General features: G+C 36.3%; 1 protein-coding gene across 2 annotated transcripts in view; it reads left to right on the top strand.

The window, feature by feature from the left end:
• Window positions 1-27,648, top strand: part of LOC134546197 (microtubule-associated protein futsch-like) — an 843,281-nt gene that overhangs the window by 808,860 nt on the left and 6,773 nt on the right. For both annotated transcript variants that reach the window (XM_063388803.1, XM_063388804.1), the window contains 3 exons: window positions 2,864-4,883; window positions 10,842-10,921; window positions 12,797-12,931. In XM_063388803.1, coding sequence (XP_063244873.1) covers window positions 2,864-4,883; window positions 10,842-10,921; window positions 12,797-12,931 — 2,235 coding nt within the window. The remainder of the gene's footprint in view (window positions 1-2,863; window positions 4,884-10,841; window positions 10,922-12,796; window positions 12,932-27,648) is intronic.

Genomic DNA, 27,648 nt, shown 5'->3' with positions numbered 1-27,648 from the left:
TGTGCGTCACGCCACAAATTGGGGTCTGCGCAAGTTCACAAGTATCTTGCCGTACTATAGATAAACTATTTAGTAGGGTTCTAAATTTGTGAAACGGCAAACTTAATTCAAATGATAACCAAAAGCCAGGTCTCAAATTTTTCGTAACCTTGCCAAGCTCTTGCAATTGGCAGAATTACCGTCTGAACATTGCCTCGGTGAATGAAGAGGTCTTCAAGTTGTTGTGTAGAAACCCTTCCTCAAGACGTGACGTGATAGTGATGCGTTATGAAGAAGATAATTCCTTCCCTCCCCTCCTTTCATGTTGCCTTGCCAGTTTCGCTACATCTGGCGAGTGGCAACGTATTTGAGTTTCCTGCTGCAGATATTGCCCTGGCAGCACTTATCTGCTCATCTTTTTCCATGAATGTTTGTGGAAAGAAGTACAAAAAATTGCAAAAGTTTACTTTTTCCTTCAGTTAATTTGAGAGTTCTAGACATTGCACCAATGTGTGGTGGATATAAAACAATTCTGTATCATTTCATCTGTATGTCAATTTTATGAGCTGTGGTGTAACACGCACGCATGCTGCTTAAAGAGCAGTATTCCAGAACCCTGCAGTTGTCAGAAGTGAAAATTTTTTGCATTTTACTTCCATTAGCAGAGCATTCCCAGATACTGCAGACATAAATGTTGGACATATAATTGTTCCATAATGATTTGTGTGTGTCATTGGTCCAATTGTATTATTTTTCTGCTCAATCCCGTTGAACAGAGGGTTTCACTTTAGTTATTTTATAGTAGAATTACTGCACTTGTGACAAAATAAGGCTATATACATTCGTGGCCAGAATCTCAGACATGTGTTTTCCTTGGGTTTTTTTTTTATTAAAAAGCCTTATATTATCATAATTAATAGTGAAATATCTCTAAAAAAAAATGAAGGAAAAAAATTACAAATTTTTATACAGGCAACTAAAATAACTTCATAAAATAATGTGTGAAAATTGTATGAACATCCGTCAAAATTTTTTTAACCAGTTCTCACTCTTAAGTCAATATCTAGTGGCATGCCCATGATGAAATTAGTCAAGCAAAAAAAATAACTTTTGGTACAGTCTACAGGCGAAGGTAAATTTCAAAGTACATATTTATGTTCTCCAATATTACAAAATAATCATTTTAAAATTATCTCTTTTTCCATGCAGCGAACATATTATGAATGGTTTTAACTTAATGAATCCAGCATTGAATAGCTTAGAATGAATTACATATTATGCCAACTAAGATAATTATTCATTTTTTTTGACCTTCAAAAACTATTTTTCATCCCTTTCATTATAACATGATCCTATAAAAATTTGCTTTGCACCAAAGTTCAAGATGATAATAATAAGTATTTAAAAATAAATTCAAACAAATTTGATACTAAGAAAGTTTTGAATTTTTTTTAAATTTCAACCCCTGTTTTTATGATAATAATTCGTTGTTTCATCAAAAAAGTTTAGGATTTATACAATAAATTATAACAGATTTGATAGTATACTTTTTGATAGTATACTTTCAGACCTTATTTTCACCCCTTGCAGTAATGGTTGGTTTGATAAAAATTTATTTTAACAAAAGTGTAAGATAATATTTAAACAGTTAAACAAAAATAAGAATGGATTCAATAACATTCATGGTAGTGAGTTTTATTAATTTATTTTCTTATTCCAATTACAGGATTTTTTAACCCCTTGCAATAATTGTTTGTATTATCAAAAATTGTTTCAGACAAAAGTTTTATATAATATTGATGAGGTGTACAGACAATTCGAACAAATTTAATATTGTAATATTACTAAGAATTTTATTTATTTATTTTTTTTGTTCTACAATCTCTGTTACTTTCCACGCTTTGTAGTAATAGTTGGTTGAATAAAAAATTATTTCAGATGAAGGTTATAATTTATAATTTATGTTTTTACAATAAAGTAGAATAGATTTAATAGTGTTCATGATACAGAATTTATGATTTTTTTTTAATTCTACCCTCTTTTTTTTTGATACCGTTTCTGCAGTGGTTCATTTCATCAAAAATTGTTTTAGATCAATGTTTTAGATAAAAATTATACCACTTACAAGTAATTAAAACAGATTTAGTAGTGTGAAAAGTTTTTGGTATTACCCCTACGAGATATAAAACATTCAAACTGATGTGATATCATATTATGGGAGTTATAACAATTTTTCTGTTTTTCATAAAACCCCCACTTGTACCCCTTTTGTCAGATATTGCCCATTAACCTACTTGACAGATATTTTCCATTATTATATTTTATGTATCAGTTTGTAAGTGATTTTTGAAAAATCAGGCAGTTATCATGTTCCCTAAAAATGTGATATGTATAGAACATTTGAGTTGACGATGGTTTTGGGGTCTATGGACTATGAAACAAAAAACTGGAAGTCGCTCCATTATAATGGCTACAGTAGGTAGTATTTCTTTGAAATATACCTATGTATTAGATTATATACCTGACTATGTACAAATTGCAGCTAATTAAAGCATGTTACAAATTTGCAACAAAATATAAATTGGAACAAAAGATCATTTGCATTGCCTATATAGTAACACATTTGTAAGAATCACCCTAAAACAACAATTCCATAAAGAAAATGCAAAAGCTTATCATGGAGGGTGAGACCATTAAGGCTGCCATATTTTGGGGTCACTGTAACTCAGTTCAGAGTACATTTTTTTGGTTTTTAATTTTCAACTGGTTAAAAAATACAAATGAATTGGTCAAGATACACTAAGTAATAGTAAATTATCTTTGGAAAATTCCGCTTGGACTGTTTCAGGAGGTAGCATTTATTTGTTTTAAATTTGTTTTTCAGGCATATGAAAAATTTATTCAGGAAACCAAACACAATTTGGAGCAAGATTTAAATTCTTCTTCCTCCATGGTTATTATGAGGCCAAAGATCAAGCAGCCCCGGGTGGCTGAGAGGAAGCAGACAGCAAAACCACATGCCACAGTCAGTAGTGTTGGACTGGATTGCAGCAGTAAAACCGTCAGAAGCACGGAAATTGTACTGTCGGTGAGCAGTTCCGAGGCAGAGCAGGTCCTCAGTGTCTTGTCCAATCACAGTATCGTCTCTGTGTCGGACCTGGAGAGCGTAGCGAGTGTGCCGTCAACAGCACAAGAAAGTGTCCCAGAGGAGATCGCCAACTCCAGTGGCAATGAGGCATCCGTGTCAAATGCAGTTTCCGAAGAGGACCAGAGCAGGGAGATGTCTTTCATTTCGGAACGCGAGAATGGCTCTCACAACAGCAGCCATGGATCTAGCAGCCCAAAGTCAGTGTCCCAGGAGTTGAGCATCCCTACGGCCATTCAGAGCCCGGTGAAGTTAAGGGAGTCGTACGATGACCATGTGTCGGTTGTCGAAGAAATATGCAGTGATAATAGTAACAAGAATATCTGCAGTAAAGAAATTGAGGAAATTCTAAGCTTACGTAATGAGTTTGCAAATGAAAGGGCGTCTTGTGACAGGTACAGTGATGACTTTGAAGCTGGATCAGTTACCTCTGACCTTGCACAAGAAACTTCACAATCTGTCGAAGATTTAGAGGCGAAGGAAGAAAATGAGGCAAGTCAGCTCAGTAGTGAATCCAAATATGGGGAGCAAACACATGATAGCACCAGGGAAGAGCATTTTTCTGATGTTAAAGGAAAATATAAGGATGTTAATGAAAACTTGAGTGAGCTTGAAGTAGTTGATGGGCGTAGTATACCTGAAGAGTTAGATCAAACTATTGTAATTACAGTGGATTCCAGTAAAACTGAAAGTGATTTAAATGTTATTGTGGATGAGGTGAAACACAATATTTTCAAAGAGGAAGTGGAAGAAAAGCTTATTGTAAAAGACGTAGACATGTTGGCCACTGAAGAGCACCTGCAGAAAGTAAGTGACAACGATATTGGTGAAGAGCAAGTTTATGATACAAACAAAGATAGAAGTGTCCAGGTAACAGATATTACAAATGTTATTTCAGCTTGTGAGGTGGAATTAACTGATAATTTACTTATGTCTGACAATCAAATAGCTGAAGCAAGGAGTTCCTCTGATTTGGATTCGGAGATAGATGTTTGTTTCTTCGAGGAGCCTGGAAAGGAAATAAATTCTAAAGAATTTACTGACTCCCACAAGCAGTTGACTGAATCAAAAGTTTTGCCTATTTCTCCAGACAAAATTTCACTTGTCGAAGGAATAACTGACCTAATTATGCAGCAAGTTTTGTCAGAACCATTGAGTAACATCAAAAACTGTGGAACAACTAGCACAAGCCAACCGATTGCAGATGCTAGTTCAACAGTGAACACTGCGACACAGGAAGGTGATATTTCTCCTAAGTATAATATGATGGTATCAAAACTGGAGCAGGAAAATGTACAGTCAGGAGAAGATGTTGTGGATGGGTCATTTGAAGCATCCTTTATTCCTGCAGATGAGTTCAGTTTCAAAGAGCAATCCTTTTTGAACGCTGATATTTTTCCTCTGGTGACAGTTCGTCAACGGGAAAAGGAGGCCATCAATCTGGAGAGAGGCGACAGAATTACAGACTACTTGTTGGAAGAGTCACTGAAACATGCTGCCAGAGAAGTGGTCAAAACGTGTGGTGAGAAACGCCAAATCCTCACCGAGGTGGTAACACTGCCGCGAAGCTCAAGTGTCGATGTGAGGAAGCGTGTCGGGGAGATAATGATGGAGGCCAAGCTGAGTCCATCTGTGGTGAGGGACAAGTCTCGAGTGCAGGACCTGATGGTGACAACGTATGATCTGTTGTCACCCACAGACATGCTGGACTCTGCTCAGCCATCGCCTGTTGACTCTCCAGACTGCACTTTACTGCCAGGTAAGACTGTTTTCACCATTTTTTGAACTTCGCAAATTCCCTTTGCAGTGTCATTTCTAATGTACGTAGTATGAGATACATTTTATAACACTTTCATAAAGTGTTTTATTAAAAAATCATTTCATTGTATAGATTTACCAGTAAGCCTTGATCCAATAATGTCCATTTCAGTTATTGGATTCTGGATAAATCTTTCATTACAGCATTCAATACTTTGGTTTAGTGATAAACAAATAAGTAAGTTTGGTGATTAGGGTATGAGGAAAATAAATTATGATTCATTTTGTTATGACTAATTCTTTTTGAGTTTATAACCTCAGGTGAAAAGAGAGGCGGCTACCTTACTTGGGATCACCTCTGGTTAAAGAGGTAGCACCATCCTGGTATTGGTTGGAAGGGCGATAGGAGAAAAGTTGTTTTGCAATACAGAGTTATTCATAAAAATGTGTCAGCCAAGCTGAGGCAGGTTGGTAGAATCTTGAATGATTGTTTGGTCTCTGTTTATTTATCAATTGTGTGTTACCATATTCACATAGTAATTTTCACAATCATCCATTTCTAACGAGTTATAGATCTCTTTCAAAACCTTGGCAGATCACTAAACAAGGATTAAAGGTTTTTCCTTTTGTTCTTAGGTTAAGTGTACTGTTACAGTGGGTGCACTGTCCCGTTTAGGGCATAAGTCCTCACTGGTTCATACAGACATGTAGGTCCGACTTTGAGATCGCACCTGCTGGTCCCCTTGTGCTAGCACAAGTGTGATAACGTTGACATTTATAGCTTTTTCATTCATTCTCGTACGACTGGCTCTCCCTCTCACTAGAGTAGGGAGTGTGCGGTCAAAGCCATCTGGACTTTGCCCAGTTCCATCTTGCCCACTGAAGTCTGAGCCACACTGTACCTCATCAGTAGGTCTGGGTCTGAGCGATGGCGGACATGTGGGAGGGGGGATATGGGAGAGATCACCCCCTCTCCCTTCCCCAATAACCCTCATAACTAATATGAACGGGGATATAAAAAAAACTTTTCAAGACGTCTGAATAGCTGTTACTTTTCAAAATTTCTGATTCCCCTTTTAATTCCATACCTACTACCCAAAACCCTCCAGTCTCCCTCCTCTCTCCCCCCTCCACCAAATCACCCCTCCCAAATTTTGAATATGGGTTCGCCCCTGGAACTGACTCATGTGCGTATCCAGCTCAAAATGGAAGGGGGAATTTTTTGGAATTTAACTTTTTTCATGGGGGAGGAGAGTCCATGGTGCTATCAAATAATAAACAATAACTAAAGGAATAAGTACCTGAATGAATCTGCAAGTTCCTTTATAAAATTATTTTTCTCTTTTAGCTTAATTTTTAAACTCCCTATTTCTTCACTGCTTTCATGTTGTTTGCTCAACTGCATTGGCCAATGTAATATCGCAATAAGTTCTTCAGCCAGTCACTTTTTTCCAGATTAAATGGACCATCTTGACATACCAGAATTTACCAGCTGTCATCTGCATTAGTAACGGTTCACGAATACCGTGTGCAAATAGTTAATGCTATGACGATTAAATTGTATTTCCTCTTTGGGAGGAAGGGAAGCTGCCCTTGATCCGAGTAGAATTTTCAGCTCGATGGATCCCTTCTCTCAACAGCTATGGGATCATCGGCCGCTAGACTGGAGATTATGTTGCAGTTCAGTAATGCTAATATGGCCTAAGTACACAGCCTTACACCTCAGTTATCCTAAAAATAAAACCATGGACCATCCCTTGTGCTTCTCAGCTGTGGAGGCATGCCTAAAGTGTAGCACTATCAAAACAGAATGAAGTAGGTAGTTACGATAAAATGTATTAAAATAAACTAAATATAAACTTTGGGTCATTATTGTCTTGCAGTATGTTCCTGCAAAATGTTTTAAGGAGTTATCGCACATGTGATGTGTAGTGATTTCACACTGTAAATCTGAATGTGGATGTGTCCGTCTGCATATTTTTCTGTCTTATTAACTCGGTGGGCCTCTCAGCTTCAATGAGATGAACCTAGATAGCATCATGCTACACAACCAATTAATTTGGTTCATCCAATGGTTTTAAAATATACTAAACTTATGATTTTTTGATTGTTCTTTTCTAACATTCATAGAAGTTTTTAGTAGTATATTTTGTTACACTTTGTATATTTTTTTAGATTTGTGTACAAGAATAAAACTGACATATAAATAAACTTTACAGATTTCTATTGTCAGTTTTTACTTACTGAATTGCTGAGTACATGAGTGATTTTAAATAACTGTTAATCCTCTGGGAATGATAATTAGTATTAATTTGTAATTTTTTTCAGACATAATAGATATGGCAGGTGATGAAGTAGTTGATAGTGCGGTGTCACAGGTAAATCAGGTTTTGCACACAGTGGGTGCATGCTTCTTGCCGAGTGCTGTGAATTTGCTTCTCAGTCTTGTATCTTGTAAAGTAATTTTTCTTAAAAAAGAGAATGTGTAAACCCCCCTAATTTCCTTCTGCCTTACATAGTAAAGTTCCTATGTATGACTGTAAATGCCTTGACTCTGTGTGTGTGAATGCTGCCCCGTAAATATGTTAAAGCTCCTTATAACACTACTGTAGATATCACACGTTACCTGTTTTGTTTTTCAAGATATTGTTTAGTAATATTTCTAATATCATTTTCTCACAAAGTGTCATTAATGAAGTTAAATTTAAAAAAAGTATAATAAACATGAAACATTTTTAAATAATGAAACCAGTTGTGAATAGTATCAGGGAACCAACAAAAACAGGGATTGAATCAGTTAAATACAGTAAACCCTCATTTTATAAAAAGTTTAGATTTTTTTATTAAGCTATAACTGTAAATTTATATAATTTTGCAATATAACAATAGTCATTTTTATTAGATACTGTAGAACTAATTTTGTAATTTTTGAGATTTAAAAACATTACAGTAAAATACCTATATAGTGAACCTTTTTATAACAAAAACCTCCTTACAACAAATGGTTTACTATGTCCCAGTCAAAACTGTATATAACAAGGCATTTTCACCTGTATTAACAAAAAAAAATTCTTCTCTTTCAGGTGTAAACTCTGTTATAATAAATTGACAGAAATATCAATTTATATAATTTTTTGTAAATAGTTAATGAAAAAGGAACACAAAGTAAAAATATTCTTATTTAAATATTCACAAAAAAATTCATAGCAGAAATAGAATACTACAAAACTATGCCATCAAGCTAATAAAGTAATGGGAAGATGAACAAGAAAAATACCTAATAATTAGAGGTTTAATTTTTTTTTTCCCCCCATTATTTTTCATAGCCTATTACATGCTGACTGACTGATATAATTGAATGACAGTTGAGTGTTTGACTTATCTCTAATATGAATAGAATACTATAAATTCTTTTATTTCAGAACTCAATTGATATAACAAATGCACTGCAATACTTGTGACAGTCACACTCAAAATTTTACATGTTGAGAAGAAATAGGTACATAAACTTACAACCATTGTTTCCTTTATAATAGCACACACAAAAATCCAGTTCTTTCAGTTTTGTTGTATAGTGGTTTTGCTGTAAATAGAACATATTTTTTGTAAACACTGTACGTAAGAATAGTGCAAATAAACTCAATTTTGTTTCTGTTATTATCTATTTTATTTAATACAAACATGTAATGTCTTTCAAGTTTGTTTTACAATTCAATATTTCATGTTTACAAGGTTCTCTTACAGACTAGGTATTTAAAATATATATATATAAACTATATGTACATATGTACTTTAGATTCAGAAACACTGGTAGAAAGCCTAGACTGAACCCAATAAGATTTAAGTGATGCTTGTATACTGTAATTCATGCCTACATATAGTCTTCCTCATCTAGGCAAACTGATGCAAATGCATGCTTTCCTAGATAATGGTTTTGCATTGAAGACTCCTATTTCATACTTATCATTTGTGAGTTGTTAGACTGACTGTCATGATTTCATTTAAAATGTTTGTAACATGCAACTGGCCTCAAGAATTACTGGTCAGATAGTTATGTGTTTGGCATTTATTTATCTCTTGGTGTGTGCTTCCCTGACAGCCATCTGATGATAACCTGGAAGTATTTATGATTTTTTCCTGCACTCAGTCGTGATCAGCGACTCACTAGGAGCAGGCATGAGCGAGTGAGCTCCTTTACGACTCTTGCCATCTAGTTCTTAGCTTTGTTACCGCACTTGGAACTGGCATGAAACTTACATGACTGAAGTCCTTCCCTACACTCAGAATTAACATCCTGGTGATGTTGCTAAACCTGCTTGTAACATAATAATTGTTGCATACATAGTGCCAAACAAATGTGCCTTGCCTTGGCATGAGTAGTCTTGGACCAAATATTTTACGTGGGCCTTGCATGCGTCTGTGGTAACACAGTAAACTTTTTTTATAACTAAGTTTCTTTCTGTCTGTTTAGATAAACCCTGTTTTGAGTTTAAAAATTTATCCACATACCTGAGACCCTTGCTGCAGACAAGTTTTCTGATCACAAATAATGTTAAGTTCTCTCAACAAAGTTCTGATGATAAGATTGTTAGGACAAGCTTCCATGTAGCAATAGTTCTTTCACCACTGACAAGACACTACAATTTTAACGTAGACTTGTAAACAATCAGAATTTTTTTTTTTTTTATGCATCTCTTAGTTCAGCCTGGAGAATGGATAGCAAGACGTCACATTTATAAGGCTCTTTTTACTCTTTGTGTGTGTGTACATTATGTGCATTTGTGTTTGTTATGTGGCCTGAACAACTCGTGCGTATTTTAAGTTTGGCTTCTCGGGAATTAAGTTAACACCATAGGATTCAATACAATTTCCTGAAGGTTTTTGTGATATTTTAAATACCGTAGCGATTTTGGTCTTGAAAGTATTTTTGCTTCAATATTCCTTTAAAAAAATTTTTTTTAAAAGTGTAAATTGTGATATTCTTGGTATGAAGATTTCAGTATGTGAAACATCTCAAATTTTTTTTTCATATTTCAATGTTTATTGAAAATTGAGTTTTCCCATACATATATTCCTTTGTATTTGAGATTGAATGGTGTGTGACATATCATAATGACGGCAATGTGTTTCAAACATGTACAACATCCTCCTTGATCTGCCCTGACCACACATAAAAAAAAAAAACTTAAACTGTTTCATTTATGCTCTTTTACATTCCCACACATACGTACTTTGCTATTATTTATTCTTGAACATGCACATACACCATGTATGCACAGACAGACATGAATTCATTCATTCCTTCACCCACTATTCCACTCTCTCCTCTTGTGCTAGATGGACTCCTTTACTAATTGATTGTAACTGATCGTTTTACACTAACGTGCCAGAGTTGACTATTTTAACTAATACATACTAACTAACATTTGTAATTTAAGTTTTAAGATTACAATATCTTGATGTTTTTCCTGCCCAGGGGAGGAATAACCTGGGTCAACTGAGAGAAAAGCTACAGTGTAAGCCATCTCCCTTGCCATTAGGATAGTCGTGGCCAGTCTTAAAAAAGACTGCGGGGTGAGCGAAGCACTTCCAGTAAACCTACTTGCATGGGCATAAATCCCGGGAGGAGGGGGGGCTCTCCTGGAATCAAAACGCCCACTTGCACTTGAAAAATTGTGCCATGAATGACAAAACGTAATTCCACAGCGTCCCCTGGGAAGCCTACAGATTTTTGCTTCTGCATACATCATAGTAGTGTCTTCTAGGCTCCTCTCACGAGAATTCAAGGTTCAAAATAAAATCTGCATTTTGGGGTAGTGAACCAAGGAGCTCAGAGATAGGATTCTAGTGACTGCGGGTGCTTCTGTTCAGAGGACTGTCCAAGTATGCATGCCAATATTATTCATGAGAGAATGCTGTCTGTGTCCATACAGCTCATACGTGTATCATTCTTACCCAGGTGCAGACTCACCATTGAATGATTGGTCAAGTACTGAAGTGACTGGAGATCAGGACACTCGTGCCAAATATCTCAACGAGGTAAGACAACTTTGTTTTTAACAACTTTTGTTTTAACAACTAATTTAAAATAATTTGAAATTAGTAAATCTACAGTTAAAATTTTTTTTGACAGGCTGTTAATTACAAGCCAAAACTTGTATCACAAATACAGTTCAGAAGAGTCTTGAATATTTTAGGTACTGCAGACTGATGGTAGTTCAGATGCAAAGAATATTGATAGTACAGTTGCACAGGATACTTAAACTATGTAAGGATTTTTGTTAGTATGGGCACGATTTCTGCCACTCCTATATTTCATATTTCCCAAATGTGAGATCAATAGAAGCTTCGTATTTCTGAATGAATGCGGTGAGATGAAGTAAAGTGAGATGGTGGGAGAACTAATACCCGGAAAACCAATTTGATTGCATTGTATACATCATGCTTCCTACTAAAAAAATTACATTTATCAATTCAATTCTGCTGGATTTTAAATCCAGGGAATCTTTGTGAATGGTCTTTCCACTACACTACCATGATTCATAAAAAGTTCAGTATTAAAATAAAACAACAAAAAGTAAATGATTTCAAATTTCACTTCACATCTCCAATATTACCAGTATCATAATTGCTGCCAGTGTATTGAGCAAGAACAGAAGACAACTTTAGTCAGTAGCATGTATGTGTGTATACAGTTTATCATGTTTACACATGAGATAAAGACTGACATGAAGAATGTGAAGAATGTAGCCAATAGAATTCTTGAGTATTTGCATAATGCATGCACTGTTGTACATGCGTACATATTCAGCTCAGTTGAAGTTCAGGTAAGTGTGCAGTTTTATTGCTTTCCTGTAGTAAGTACCAATGTTTAGTTTAAAAGTAAGTTACTTTTTTATAATTTTTCTACTTTATGGTTGCTACCTTCTGGTTCAAGTAAGAGTTTGTCAGTATTATTTACCATACTTTACTCCATCCATGACACAGACTGCATGCTTGCTAGATTCCAGTTAACATGTTCTGAGTTTGAGTCTTGGATAAAGAGTCAAGGAATAGCTATGAATTAAATTCCAATTTGGTTAATGTTTGAACTGTCTTCATAGCAGTCTTGTAGGTTTTGTTGCATTTGAAAGTGTCGTTAGAAAGGGAGTGATGTTAATAAATTATTTAGATTTCAACAACCTTTCCTATATTACTTGTTTTTGTGTGTGTGATTAAAACAGCAGTTGCAAGTTAATATTTTTGGTTTCTATTGGTTCCATGAAAAGTTGTTGTCATTTAGTATTATTAACCTTTTATTTTGCCAAGTATTTTTTTTTTTTGCCATAGTTTATGACCTAAGATAATGGTATTGAATCATAACAAAAGCAAGGAATCTGACAAATATAATTTATTTTTGAATTTTCAACTGATTTGAATGGTCTTTGCATTTAATTTTTACATCCATACACAGCTGAATCTCTAAATATAACAAAATGCAACTGTGTTAAGTGTGTTTTGATTTTAAAGATGATGTAAGGTTTTTGGTGTGGCGGAGCAAGTTGTTTTATTTTGCCCACGTGTCAGTCGGTGTCTGCAGCCACGTGTGGCTAAGAATACCGCTAATGAGCAGCCACGTGTGTGTTGAATGCTTTTTTATTTCTGGCCAGCGCAGTCCAGAAATAGCTTGGGGTACCCTCTCTCTTCCTGTATAAACTACACCTTGTCCCATCACGCTCACACAACAACAATCCCACAGATCGATCGCACATCACGTGACCCCTGACGCGGGATGTACCTGCGGGATCAGCATGCGAGTGGGTCGAGCCAAAGTAAATGAAGGGTGGAAGGGGACCGGACGTCGACTCGCACTTCTAGAGCACGTGCGCGCGTGTTTCCAGCGGCTAGACCCTGACGCTGTGCTTGTGTTTGCAGGTGGGTGTGGGAACTGACCTGTCCAAAGTTGCGCCAGCAGAGTGCGAGAACGAGTGGTTCGATGAAGACTACGGACTCAGCTGCAGGCGCGAAGCTGAGGAGTTACGACGTCGGCAGTTGCGAATTGATCGGGAGGTAATGCCATTGATTTTGATTTGTCATGCTTTTTTAACATATTTATTTACCTTCCTAGAACTTCAAATTTATGGTGCAGTATTTAAGTACCTTCGAGAAATGAGTTTGTATGAAAATTGTTCCTTCCAGTAGAAAGCTCTTGCAGTCTCTTTCCTTTGCTGTTTTTTTTTTCCAGAATAAATTTTTTACACCATAAGAAGTATTTTTCAAAAAAACCTTTTTAAATATATTTTATTGGAAACTAAGCTCACATCATAAAAGTCATGAAGAATTTCATAAATATTTTTTTATAAAATGTTAACTAATTTTCTGTTGAGATAGACCATAATTAAATGTATTAACCAACAAGTGCAATAAGTTTCAGATATGGATTTTTATCAAGTTTCATCACTTATTTCATATTTTCATATATGTTCTTTACTAAGATGAGAAAGGACATGAGAAACTGAAATCTACAAATAATTTGTGCTATTAAACGACGACTTTTTCAACAGTACATTTATTTCACAGCACACCCTTTATTTAAATATAAAAGATAGTTACCAATTGACAATCATAAAGTAAAGCAAAGGAATAACAGGACATCTTTTTTTATAACCTTTTTGAGAGTACATTTATTCACTCTGTTCATACAAAACTGTTTTTTTAAATACTTTTAAAAACAATCATAACCCTTAAACTACTTCAAGGGTAGGTCTCAGAGAGTAAAAGTTAATAATAAATTAGGAGACTCCCTAAATATAAATGATTTATATAACATGGATATAAAGGTTGTAGATAGTTTCAATTATAGTTTTCTTTCTCCAAGTATAAATAAAACCAAATATATTATTTTGTTTGCCAACATTTCTGGTCAGCCTATGGAACCACTTAAAATTCATGTATTTAATGAAATAAGCATTAAATTTGAAAAATTTAGTTTCATAGAAAGAATACAAGATATAAAATACTTACATATTGTGCTCGACTCTTTTCTACAAAGGGGCAAAAGTGTTTCTTATCTTTCAAACAAAAATCGAAGAATTTGGTATAAATTTGTAGAAATAAGACCTCTATTATTTGTTGAAGAAATCAGAATGGCTTACTTAGCTTAGCTATTTTTCCATCTATTCTGCATGCTAAAATGGGATTCTAGCTTGGGGAGGAATGAGCTAAACATCAACTAAACCACTTATTACAATTCAAAAACTTATTTTAGGAGTCATTCAAAAAAACTGTATGTAGTCATGCAAGGACCTTTTTAACATGTGTTATGCTTTATGTTGTATTTTAACTAATGGCTCTTTCTGACTTTCAACTTTATAGAAAATAATGTAAGTTTTCTTAAATTTATTTATTTGTTAATTTTTACATTTTTTTTAAAATATTTACATTAGTCAAAATACTGCACATAGTAAAGTGACTAGATGCTTTCACACACAAGCTTGCTTTTGTGAGCACTAAATTTCCCGTTTAATTTAGTGAATTACTGTCAAAGTTGTATAAAAAAATTGAGGAAAATAAATTTTAGAAACACCAAATTAATAATGAATGAACAATTTCATTGTCTGGCATACACATAATTAATGTTGGCAACAACAAGAAAGTAGTGCTATGTTTTAATGCTTTAATAGAATGTTATTTAATATGATTACAGAAATCTAATGTCTTGTTTTAAACATTTATAATACAAATAAGTGTAATTATTATCACCAGTATGCAGTGGAAGAAGAGATTGATTTTTCATGGAATGCATTTTCAAGCACATTGAAACTTTCATAAAGGTTAATAGGCCAGTAAAATAAAGGTTTTGGTGACGAATAATTAGAGGAACGCTGGAATCTGTTTTAATCGACGAAGTTCATTCGTAGTAAGAGTATCCTAAGTTTGCCCCGATTTACGAGTGGAGCGTTGGCCGCCATTTTGAAAAAACTGTAGATTTTTTTCATTTTTCTCAAATTATCCGAAAACGAATTTTCCAATCAAAAAAATTGTTCCGAAGATAAATGTAGCTTATTAAATTACGATTCGAAAGAGTACAAAATACATTGAAATGGGTTATTTTGTAACCTAATTAACACTTTTTGAAAACCACCTTTAAAAAGTATTTTTTAAATATTTAATTTTTTAGTTTTATTACTAGCAATATATCCGAAATAGCCCATCCTAACCGAAAAAAGTAATGAAATAAAAGTTGAAGAACATTTTATTATTCTTTTAACGAACACTGAGTTTTATTTAGTACACATACATTTGTATATATAAATTAATAATTTGAGCCACCATTGTAAAAAGGTTATGTTGTGAAAAATCTTTCTTTTCGAGTAGATTATTTTTGATAAGCAGATATTTATTTAGTCAAACATAACATTTACCATCAAATTTGATTTGGTAGAAATGCAAACTTTATACACATAGGATTAAAAACACTTTAAAAATGATCACACATGCTAAACCACTTAAGTGATATAAACTTTTATTTTACTTCATCTGTTGTAATGAGAATAAGAAATGGTTTTTTGACTTAATAAATATACATTAATCACTGAAAATAAGGTAATCAAAATCAATGGAAGGCTGGGTGTCGACAATGGTAAAAAATAAAATTAATGTTTCCTAATCCGAAATAATTTTGACAATCGAAAAAGTTTTATTGTAACTAAAATTGAAGGAATAATAAATAATATTCATATTTATTCGTTTACACACGAGACATACAATCCATTGAAAGTTTTAGCACTTAAAAATTATCATATATGATGGATTTATTGATACTCGTAACATACATACTACCGAAAATATAGACACACAGGGATTAATAACAGCATTAAAATGTTTTACCAGTAACTTTATAAATAAATACAACATAGTGATTATCAAATATAACATTATAATAAAACAAAAAGCTAGAAACTGGTTCTATAAAATATATTCAATATAATGTACTGTGGCATATCAGTCTCATGACATTATCAGAAACTTGTTAGTATCAATTAGCACTGTGCATTCGTGGAGAATTAAACAGTTTCTCTTTAAATAATAATGATTCAAAATAAAATATTTATAACACAGAGAATACAATAAACACATTTTGAGGGCGTACCGGTGCTACATTTTGAACTAGTGGTGGAAATAGTGGGTGTCACCACGTGAGTGGGCACATGGACCTGACTAGAGACTCTTGTTCAGGGCGTTACGTGGCCCGTGTGAGGCGAGATATTAGCCCTCCTAATATCGATGTTAACACCTGTTCCTAAACCGAGCCCGCTCTCAGCGTTGGGCACACTTCTACCTAACCGCAGTGGGCTCTTAGGGTGTCCCACACGCTGCTGACTGGGTTAAGGACCCACGTGGCTCCCCCGAACACAAAGACACGTGACTCAATTAAGTTGGTTTTATTGATGCGTTACACGTCCTCCTACAATCCTCCCTTTACACAGTTAAAACGCCCGAGGCACAAATCGGTATAAGTTGAGGAGGCGGTCCACACACGTGGCCGCCTCAAGCTTTTACGTAAAACGAAGGTGGTGAAAAACTCCTGAGAGTATAGAAATTAATTATTAAACAGCCCCCACCGACCGAGAGAGGCCCCGAGGATGAAAAATAAAACGATTTGGATTAGTTAAGTTAACAGAGCTACTTATCGGTGAGACAACGGTGATGTCCTCGGGGTGTCTGCAGAGACGTCCGCTCTCAGCCGGCTGTTGAAGGAGACTGGGTGAGGCAAGGATCGCGGCAGGAAACATGGCGCCCTTCACGCCGAACACAATTACCGTTAACATCCTTGCGATTACAGAGAATAACATGAATCTTTTGTAAAATTAATATACACATACCCATGACCAGACTGTCTGTAATAATTACTCGTGCATGAAATTGTTTAAATAAAGTTATATGCTAGTTCCGCCGTCGCCCGCTAGGGAGCGTCCTTGGCCGTTCTTGCACTTACGTTATTACAAAACTATTATATTAAGAAAACAAAAGACACTCACTTGACTGACCCGTCGTGACACTGTTTAGGGGTGAAAATAAAAGGTTAACAATAATAATTTAAATACATATAGGGGTGCGGCACACTGCAGCTAAGCACCCTCTTGCCGGGCGACCAACTCTCTCTCTCACACACACACACACACACATACACACATACACACATACACACATACACACACGCACTCGTTAGCAGGAGGTTTGAATAGAGGGTGGTGGTGTTTGGGCGGTGGCATATCGGACTCAAAGGGGCCGCAGGCCCGGACAATTTCAATATGATAATGATTTAAAGACTGTCCAGTTAACTTTACACTGAGAATATATACATATTATTACTTACATAACCACACATGTGATTTAAACAAAACACAAATGATATGTTTACATATTTTCAAAATAATGTCACATCAGACAGGTATTCGTAATACATGGTGCCTCTAACTCTGTAGATTTACCAATCTTCCTTCTCATCTTAAATCAAATCATTCAGCAGTGCATCTATGATAATCAAGAGACATTTCATTATCATTTATATTGTACAGTTATAACAAACAATTTTTACAAACAAAACAGTACATAACATGTAGCTTATAAATCACTTTTTAAGTACATAATACACACACTTATGTTTTCTTTCTTTTAGAACAAGGGAATTCAGGTGGCTCATTCTCATTCTCATAGTTTGATAAACACTTATCTTCTTGGAGGTCTATATGCTCTTCGTTGCAGACGAAGTTTGGTTGAACAATGTCGTCTACTGGGGAATTGGCACACGATAGGCCTTTGCAATTCTTGCAGATCGTTGTACATTTCAAATTACTTTTTCGGCAAGAGCAGACTCCATGACAGCCTTTGACACACCTGCAAGACACAGTTTTGAGCTCTTCGGGTGCTGCATCTCTATTTGTTGTAACAGGGACTAGACCATGTTTGGATGTCTTCCAGCCCCATAGCAGTGGATCGGTGTGGTTGTTGCTCCTCATTTGCACTTGCAAATATGTTCTCAAGGAATGCTGGCGAGCAGCTGCTGGAGTTGGAGGCAAAGAAGCGAGGTTAAATTCATTTCTTTGTAGCGATTTCTGAAACATCTCGTAGCGTATTTCATCTAGTGTCATATCACTACGTTCAGAGTAGATTGCCGCAATGAATTTCTGTCCTGCCACATCAACCTCATCTGCAGTAGTTTCAGCTTTGTTAAACACCATTACAGCTTCTTGCAACTGACTCTCTTTCTCCAGCACCTTAACAAATTTCAGTTTTCCTTTTCTGAAAAAAGCTGATGTAGTGTCGCAACCACTGATGCATGAAGGAATAGGATATTATCCTTAGCAGGTTCGGATGAATTGAAATTGCATGGACTGTAAAGTGCATTGCTATGTTGACCCTTTCCTGGCTTCAATAAATCTATGTTGGGGGAGTCTGGAGCTAATGCAGTCAAAATCACCAACAGGTCATTGTCTTCCCACACAATAACCACACAATCAGCATGCTGGGCGATGACAATTGCACTGGTCACAATTAGAGTATCAGCATCCTCCTTCGCCTGCTTTACAACAAACTGCTCAGCTTTAAATTTCTCAGTCAACATGGAGATAAGACTGGTCTTGTTATGTTCATTTGATAGAAATAATTCTTGTGGCATTGTCACTGACATTGTCTCATCAAACATAACATTTGCTGCTGTCAGCTTATTGCCTCTTCGAAGTCGTTCCGCAGATTTTATACCCTTCGCACTTGTTTCATCTGGATATCCATAGAAAACAATGGTTGCACCTTGTCCAAAGTAATGTTTAACATACTCGATATATTTATTTAATATCGACGAAAAGGGTTCTCGGGCCTGCCACAACACACGGTGTAAGAGGTAGCTTCCATCTATGACGTAAGCAGAGTTACTCATATCAATTGAATACTTTTCAGGAGTAAACAGGTCGTAGAATGCTGATTTGCGTGTTTTACGCATACCAACTTCGTCAAATAAGGACAACGGATATGGAGCCAGCTCATATTGAAAGTATTGTATCAGTTGTTCATTTGATTTTTTATGAAATTAAATTCTGCGGAAAATCGTATCAGGGTTGACTGGAACTTCTTCCTTGTGAATTTTCACAGCAGAATTAACACATCGTAGGGGCATCACTCTCTGTTTTCACTGAAACTTGACAATACCAAAATTACTGCCAATCATCCTCGAAATGCTGGAATTTCCGGCTTCATAAGCTAGGTGGCAGTTAATCTTCTCTTCTCCTGTCAGTCCAGTACTTATGGACATTACTTCTTCCTTAAGTGGGAATGAATCATGAGAGGTAAACCAGTCCAGCAATTTCTGTACATCAATGTCGTCTCTTAATATACGTGATGCCCTGGCATCAACATGCTGCTCAGTTGTCGCAAATGACACTCCACAGAATGTTTCAATTTGGTGTCAATAGCAGCAGGCATTGAAGAGATCCACTTTGCCAGAGTACTGTCTGTAATACCTCTTCCATGTGTTAATCCACCGATACTCTTCATTGATCGCATATCTGACCTAGAGGTGGGTTGTTACAGCAATTTTCAGTATCTGTTCCAACCTGATACCGTTACAGTAATGTACTAGTTACAAGTAGCTGATCCTTCTGTATCAGCTAGAGTCCTCCGTGCCGTCATCACCAGCGTAAAAAGGTATCGGTATTCTCTTTCCACGCCTTTCGTAATCTGCAGCCCCTCCTTCTCCACGTCATACTTCATTCCCCCCTTTCCGACGTTAAAGGAGTATTTCTCACTCTTTTCCAACAACCTCCCCTCCCTGTGCTTACTTCTCTCCAACAGTAAAAAAAAAAGCTCCGCGTACGCAGACCGTGGGACCGTAAGGAGAATCTGATACATTATTTATCACGCCCGGTAATTCTCTACCTCTGTTAGGCTCATGCCCGCCTAATACAGCCTGTATCAATCAGTTCAACATTCACTGCAGTTCGTCCTGGCCGTGTATTACCATGTACATTGTTGCGGGCGGTCATGCTTTGTAGTTAGTATCTTTATAGTGAAATAAGGAATGGAAAAGTGCAGGAAAAACACTTCATTTGTGTGGAATTTTTTCACGGAAAATAATGAGTTTGCTAAGTGTAATTTGTGTAAACATGAGACACCAGAAGTGTCAGAATGTTTAATTATGTTTAATTTTAATTTTAACGTAATTTTTTTAGGTAATGTTTTCATATTTATTTTTATATACGTCTTCACTAGTTTTAGTTAAAATTAATCAAAGACTGTGGTTTTCCGTGCGGCCATTTACCTATGCTGAATGGACTTGTCCACGTATGAAAGAGGGGGAATTAGCGGAGGGAGGTGGATGACGTCACGGGAGTGTGACGTATGCGGGGAGCGGACTGTTTGGACTCTAGGCAGTGAGAAGCTTGCGGGCGTTGACCGACGGCGGGTCAGTTGTGAATATGGGTTCCCAGGGTAACTCCGTGCACGGGAGTTGGGACACGACCGACACATCGTTATGAACTGTTAACCCTGGACACTGCTACGTGGAGTTATCGTTGCCGCGGCCCGCATTCAGCTGCATTATATTTTTTATAATTTGGAATGAACGGCCATGTATTTCCCATCAACGATTTTAAACTTTTCGTGAGTCGCGAGTGTTAATCCACCACGCCCCGAAGTGCGTCGACCGTGGCCATTTGACTGTGCAACATGTGTCACCTACGCCCAGTCTACAGCCCGGGTACCCGGGGCCGCTACAGTTTTGGTAAATTTCTACAGCACGGCGAGAATTACTGTAAGTAAAACTTTAATTTGTTATTGGTGGAAGAAGAAGTTGTTTTGGGACGGTAGCCAAGATGCGTGTTGAAGCACGGACTTAGACTTATGCGAAGGCAAGGCTTTTGTGCCGCAGGTAACGTGATCGCTACGGCCGGGCGTCATGTATAGTATTTTTACATTTTATGTCGTTTTTATGTTTTTTATTCCACTTGTCTGTAGTTCATGTATTATAATTTATCCGGAATAAATTTAAATGTTTGCTTATAAAGTAATTGGTATGAACGCTGCAATAACCTACTGCATACATAATCAAACTTTTAATTTAGTTTTGCGTCTCTACCGTGTGTACGCAACTAGCCTTGGCGAAGTCAAGGTTAGCTGGGTTGAAAAACAATGATTGTAACTGGCGGTGCAGGTAGAGATGGACGTGGGCTGTTCACCCCCGCACGGGGTAATTTTTTACACCCACAAACAAAAACTGAGTTATAAATCATCGACTAATCTGAAGAAACATTTGAAACGTAAACATCCAACTGTACAGTTAGTTTAACATCACTATCACTGTTCAGAAGTAGGAGCGATGATCCAGACATCGCAAATACGACACCGTACCTCAACCAAAAAAAGATTCGGCCAGATATAGGAATTCCTTCTACAAGCAGTTACCAATTGTTTCCAAAAAAGAAAGTCCATATGTTGATTACATCTGTTATTAGGGTCAACTCAGAATTTATTTGCATTTTCATAGCTGTTAGGTGCACAAATATAAATATTATATCTTTTATTAATGTACTTTTTAATATTAAAATTTAGTTGTATTATTGAACGAGACAGTGTTTTAGCTTTGCTCACTAGATCGTAGATCCACATATCTATCACCTAAGGATGATGGCTCTAGAACAAGTGTCCTTGGTCTTGTATCGCTATTAGCGTACTAGCTAGAGTCTTCAATCTTCGTAAGAAGCACACACTGCGCACTGAGCGTACTTTGATGTGGGACAATAAACAAAACGACTTGTAACAATTTCGCTCTGCGCCTCTCCTTCAACGCCTTCCCCTGCACTTCCTCCCCTACATTCTTTCCCTTCTTTATCCCTTATTCGTCGTGCCGCTCCCTCCCCTTTCACAAGCTCCGCCCAAGTGACCGTCATCTGCGATCTAGTTCTGCGCACATTGGCCGTGGTGTTGTTCCAGGTGAATTCTAAACTGATACTAAAGTACTTGATACTTGAATAGTGTACTCATTTGCAGTACTTGATACATGTGTGTATCAGTTACAAAGTAGCAGGTTGATACTCTGCAACTCACCTCTAATCTGACCACAGTCCAGACCAGAATTTTTCAGACCTCCTAACTGTGAAGAATCCCTTTGTAACGAATAGTTCGTATTCTTGTGGAGTCAGTTTTGTTTCAAGTTCTTCCATATCTTGTAAGTACAGGTGACATGATTTCGCATATAAGTAATCCCCACTTGCATGAAAGTAGGGTAGCATTTCCTTAACACACTCTAGGTGTAAGTGCCAATCTCCAGTTCTTTCTGCCAGCACAAATTGTTTGATAATCGTCACCATCTTAAAATATTGAATCCACAGTTTTGACGTAGCTCTATTATTCTGCAAATGAAGTAGTTTGAGAATTTTTGCACAACACTGCTTACTAGTGGTGATTCTATACTCGTACTGCCTGTATCAAAATTTTCAAGAATGCTTGAGAGTGCAGACTGCTCTTCATCTGTCATATCCAGCATCGTCAGAACGATTTTAGCTAAAACCAGATGAGCCAAAATATGACCCCCCAATGCTCTAGGATATGCATGTCCTGTCATTATTTTGTTCGTAGATGCTGAATCATATATAATATTAAATAGATCTTGCAACCCACTTCCATCCATGATAAAGCAATATTTTTGAATGGTTTCACTTTTAATAATTTTCATTTACACTATCATGTAAATTATTTGCTATTTAGTATACCAAAACGCTAGTTCAGACCAGGGGTAAAACTCCGTAAGTAAATGAAATTTTTGTCCAGTGAACAATTTATTTGAGTTTCATTTCAAAGTCGTGTATTTTTAAACCCAGTATGAAATTGCAATGTACTTGCATTACAGTACACAATAGTATAATATATTATACTCACTTTAAAATTTTATGACTCTTACGAAAACACAACGGTATCTGACAATTTAATTCATCGTCTTCGCTGATTTCACTTCAAGATCTGTCTGAAGTGGGTTGAAACTTCTCTTCCTCGATTGTCTTCCTTGAGCAGTGTCATCTCTTTTAAGCATGAAGCAGTAGTCCGCCATCATTTTTACATCCCACCTTTCCTGGTATCTCTTTTCATGTCCTTTATATCCTGGTGAAAACATTCTCCTTTTTCTTCACTGACATCGTCAAGATTCGCAGTGAAACACTCAATATGTGAATGTAAGAATTGAAGTTTCACACTCATTTTACTCCTAATTTCATTAAATACTCCGACGTTTCTTTAACCATTCTTTTGTACTCTGTTTTTTGTTACCTAAAAATTGGCCACAACTTCATTAAAAGAAACCTAGCCCTCTTTTTTCTACATGTTTCATTGTATTTTTGAACATACAGTCTTCCATTAATTTTATTATCTGCAGTCCCACAAAGACCCCTTCTTTCAGTTTCACATAAGATATTTTCCGAAATGTTGTTATCAAATACTGGAAGCAGTCACCTTTTGGAAGCGCTTTAGTGAAATGCTTCATTAATCCAAGTTTAATGTGAAGTGGAGGTAATCGTACCTTGCTTTGTTGAACAAGTGGTACATTCATTATATTCTGTGAACCTGGTTGTAGGGTTTTTCTTTTGGGCCAGTGCTTCCAGTGTTTGTCTTTGGCTCTGCTGTCCCTTTCACAAATAAAACACAGCATTTTTGTGTAGCCAGATTGTAGACCAAGTAGCATACCAACAACTTTTATATCACCGCATATTGTTCAAGAATGTTTTTCATTGTTTATGCATTTTAGCATATCTTTGAGATTTTCATGTTTCTTTGAGATGCACTGAATGCGTAATGGGTAATGAACCAAAAAAATTGTCATTATGTAAAACTACAATTTTGAGCCTACTTTTGGACGAGTCTATAAATAACCTCAACTCACTTGGATTGTAAGCGACGTTAAAGAAATTTAATAAACCCTCAATATCACAACAATAAACCAGAGTCTCTTTTTTAAAGAATTTTATTAAGTCCTTCTTTTGAGTCCTATACCAAGAGAACAAAACTCCAGGTAGGAGAAGATTTTTTGTTTTCAATCTTGATCCAAGCAATTTAGCAGCATCCTTTGTCAGATTTAAGTCACAAGTTAAATTGTTAAGTTAATTTTGAGTGAATAATTTGGGCGCAGAATTTTCTTCGGACTTGTAATCATCAGCATTATCACATTCATTTTCTGAACTGCTCTCCTGTAGCACATTTTTGAGAACGGGAGGTGGAACTGGGATAGAAAGAGATTCACAATGTATAACTGGTCGTACGGCCAAAGGAATGTTCAGATGTTTTTGCGTTATGACCTTGAACATTAACCATACAGAAATAACAGTCATTAATATGATTTTGTGGCTCCCTCCAAACCATTGGAATTGCAAAGGTCAATGATATTTTTTCACCATTTTTCCACAGTGTCAGTTCCTCGACACATGTACGACATACCTTGTGCAGTGCCCAGTTTTTGTCTTGAACACCAAGCTTTATGCCGAAGTAAGGATAATAGACATTTCTCACAAAACTACTGATGTCTCGTCTTTTCTTAGCAGTTACATAACTACCACAAATATAACAGAACACGTTTGGGTTATTTCTCAAATATAATCTCACACTACAGCATGTAAATACAGTAGAACCTCATTTTTACATATTTCAAGGGACCAGGAAAAAAATATGTAAAAACCGGGAAAATGCAAAATGAGGGAAATGTTCAAATTTTTTTTATCATCTCACTATATGGGAAACAATAAGAAAATATATACCACACTAAAAAATATGTCAGAGACGGTTACATTTTTATATATTAACTAGAACTTCATTATCTCACATAATTAAAATTATAAATATATCCAATATTGCCGTTCTTCATTATTGCCGAAAGTTAAACATGAAATTTGCTGTTTTTGTGTAAGAGATAAGAATGTTGAAGCATCTTGATATAGCCACTTGGTGCTGAAATTTTGTAACACAATTGATTTTTGAACTTTGTATTTAATTACAGTAAACTCCCGGTATATCGCGCCCCGATTGATCGCGGAATCGGGTATATCGCGGGTCAAACCATGTCCCCCAGTCAGAAATGAATAATAATAATGGAATAAATGGTTGACAGCCGATTAGGATAATTTTGCGTTGTAACTAACAAACTAAGCATCGGGCAGAAAAAAGCCTAGGCGTAGAAAATGTCCGCAGTAAAATTCTAAACAAGATATCTCCGTACATTATTCCTCTATCTTGTAGGGTTTTCAAATTATGGTCCAATCCAGCCCAGTGATATTTTCTGAAACACTAGTTCTTAACGTCGCTTTATCTCACAAATGAAGCATCGGACAGGGGACCTGATAAAGCCCACCTTCCAGCGACATTGTCCAGCGTGACTCGGCTGGGGATTGATGTTGGATAGGCTTGGTTGTCGGCAAGCGCTGGGTAGGGAGAGGCGAGCCGAGAATATGGAGAGAGGTAGAGATTAGAGCGGGCAGAAACTTGTCGAGGGGGAGTGGGGGAGGGAATGTGTTCACGCAGCACACAGGCAGAGCATGAGTCACTTGACTGAGCAGCGTCCCTGCGTACAAGGCAAAATCAGGTAGTCCGGTGTTTAAAATTCCACTCCAGAATCTTAATTGGTACTTTACTGGACATCTGTATATAAATGTTTTGTTACAACTTAAACCTACAGACGTAATATTATTGGGTAATTCATTGTATTATACAAGTTCATCTTTTTACTTTGGTATAATGTTTTAACATTAAATAGTAAAGTAAATCGGCTAGCGTATTTTTAATCTTTGCCCAGGAATTCCCAGTGGTCCAATATTTACTTGAACCATACTGTACCACTTTTGCCGTGAGGTAGTAAACAAGTCCCGGAAATGTTTATGTGTAGCGGTCTCCCGACCTTTAAACAGAGGCTGGGGAATATAACACTTGCCGATCCGAGCCACACACACTCAGCAACTCGACACAGCTTTTGGTGAAATAAGTAAAGACAAAGTTTAACACGGTTTTTAATACGGTGTCACTGATTGCGCTAAAATTAAATTGGCGCAATTTTTGTTTCCCACATGTGACCATTTATAATTTACTGTAAGCATGGGTAATAAAGTTTAACCACTTGACACGAAAGACGATTCTTTATTTTTTATTGTACGAATGCTAGAATCGTTTTTTTCCTGTATCTGCGGCCTGCTTCTACAAAAGACAAGCTATCTGTAAGTAAATCTAGAATTTTTATTTTGTCAATCAAACTCGGTACTTTGCGATTCATATTCGGTTTGAAGTATCACTACGGCCTTTCTTTTTAGAAGACTTTGACCACAGAATCGTGTGTAACCGCACACACTGCGCTTACTTTGTTACGGACACTGACGAAGCAGATACTGTGGCTAACACCACGAGACTGGCAGCAGCAGCTTGTGTGCCGCACATGTGTATGGCGGCGTGTGGCGCGCTCGTAGGCCGTGCGACAAACTGTGCGCGGCACGCGGAAAAATAAAAACAATTCAACATTTAATATTTATCTTTAAAATTTATTATTTTTATTTTTTCACCCGTGTTTAGTGGAAACTGCGGATGCAAAGTCCGCACAAAGGCGGGCCGTCTATACTGTGCGTGCTTGCCGACCTATTAGAACACAGGCGGTGTTTTATGCCTTTTGACCTTGGTCACATCGAAACATCGCGGTTATGCAACAACGCGGGTAAAAGTTATGTCCCCCGACAACCGCGTTAAATAGGGAGTGTACTGTATGTGTTAAAGTTTTATTAATTTCAGATTTTTTGAGAAATAATACTATAAAACGATAGCTACCACCATCAATATAATTGTTTACGTTGAGGAATAAAAGTTAAATTGCCATTGCATTGTTTGGATATTCATTGCAGCCATTTGACTTTTCAGAATGTTTCTAATGTGTTAAAATGAACATCGCCAAATATGCACGAAGACGCCATATTTATAGGAAACTCGTACGTTGCTTAAAATGTATTTTAATAATGGAACAGTAATCCGCTCTTTTGTGTATTTAAAATGTGAGTTTTCAGCTTTATTTTCATGCATAATACATTTAAGATTAAAGGGGAACGCTAAGAAAAGTACTTATTAATTTTCATGTTTATGTCACCATATGTTTGGTTCATGGCCGTATGGTGTAGGCTACAATGGCACGTGGCACAAAAAAAAAAGTAAGTTGTTTACAATGGCGAACGAAGCTGTGGTGACCATACACTCATGCTATTCATTTTGAGAATTTATGGTTTTCTCTAAATTTTCCGATGATTTGCCACGAAGTACAGCACTAATTCTACGTAAACAGTGGGAAATGCTTTTGCACAAGGCGGGAAAAGAATGCATTATTAGTACAGGGAAATTGACAGTGCATGTAAAAAAATACGTTAATCGCGGGAATTTGTATATCGCGGGTACTTAAAAATGAGGTTATACTGTAAGGAATTACTGTTTCCCTTCTAAAGCCAGCTGGGTGTAACAAGTGTTGCCAACTATTCCCTCTTACCAAAAGAAAAAATTAATTTCCTCTTTTTGCAAAAAAAAAAAAAAAATTGTACATGGTACGTACGAAAAAATGGATTGCAGATCTGGAATCAGCGCAAAAAGAAACTTTAGGAACACCTAAGATCAGCAAAACTATATTCACTATTCCTTTTGGAGAGGCCAGTACCACAAGCACTTAGAGACTGGTACTTGTACTAATTCTTATTTTCTATCTTAATTTAATCTCATTGTAAGGAATGAGAATAAAC

This window comes from Bacillus rossius, chromosome 1 (assembly GCF_032445375.1).
Source record: "Bacillus rossius redtenbacheri isolate Brsri chromosome 1, Brsri_v3, whole genome shotgun sequence".
Lineage (NCBI taxonomy): Eukaryota > Metazoa > Arthropoda > Insecta > Phasmatodea > Bacillidae > Bacillus > Bacillus rossius.
The sequence above is the reverse complement of the archived record's forward strand: the minus strand, read 5'-3'. Positions and strand labels throughout refer to the sequence as shown.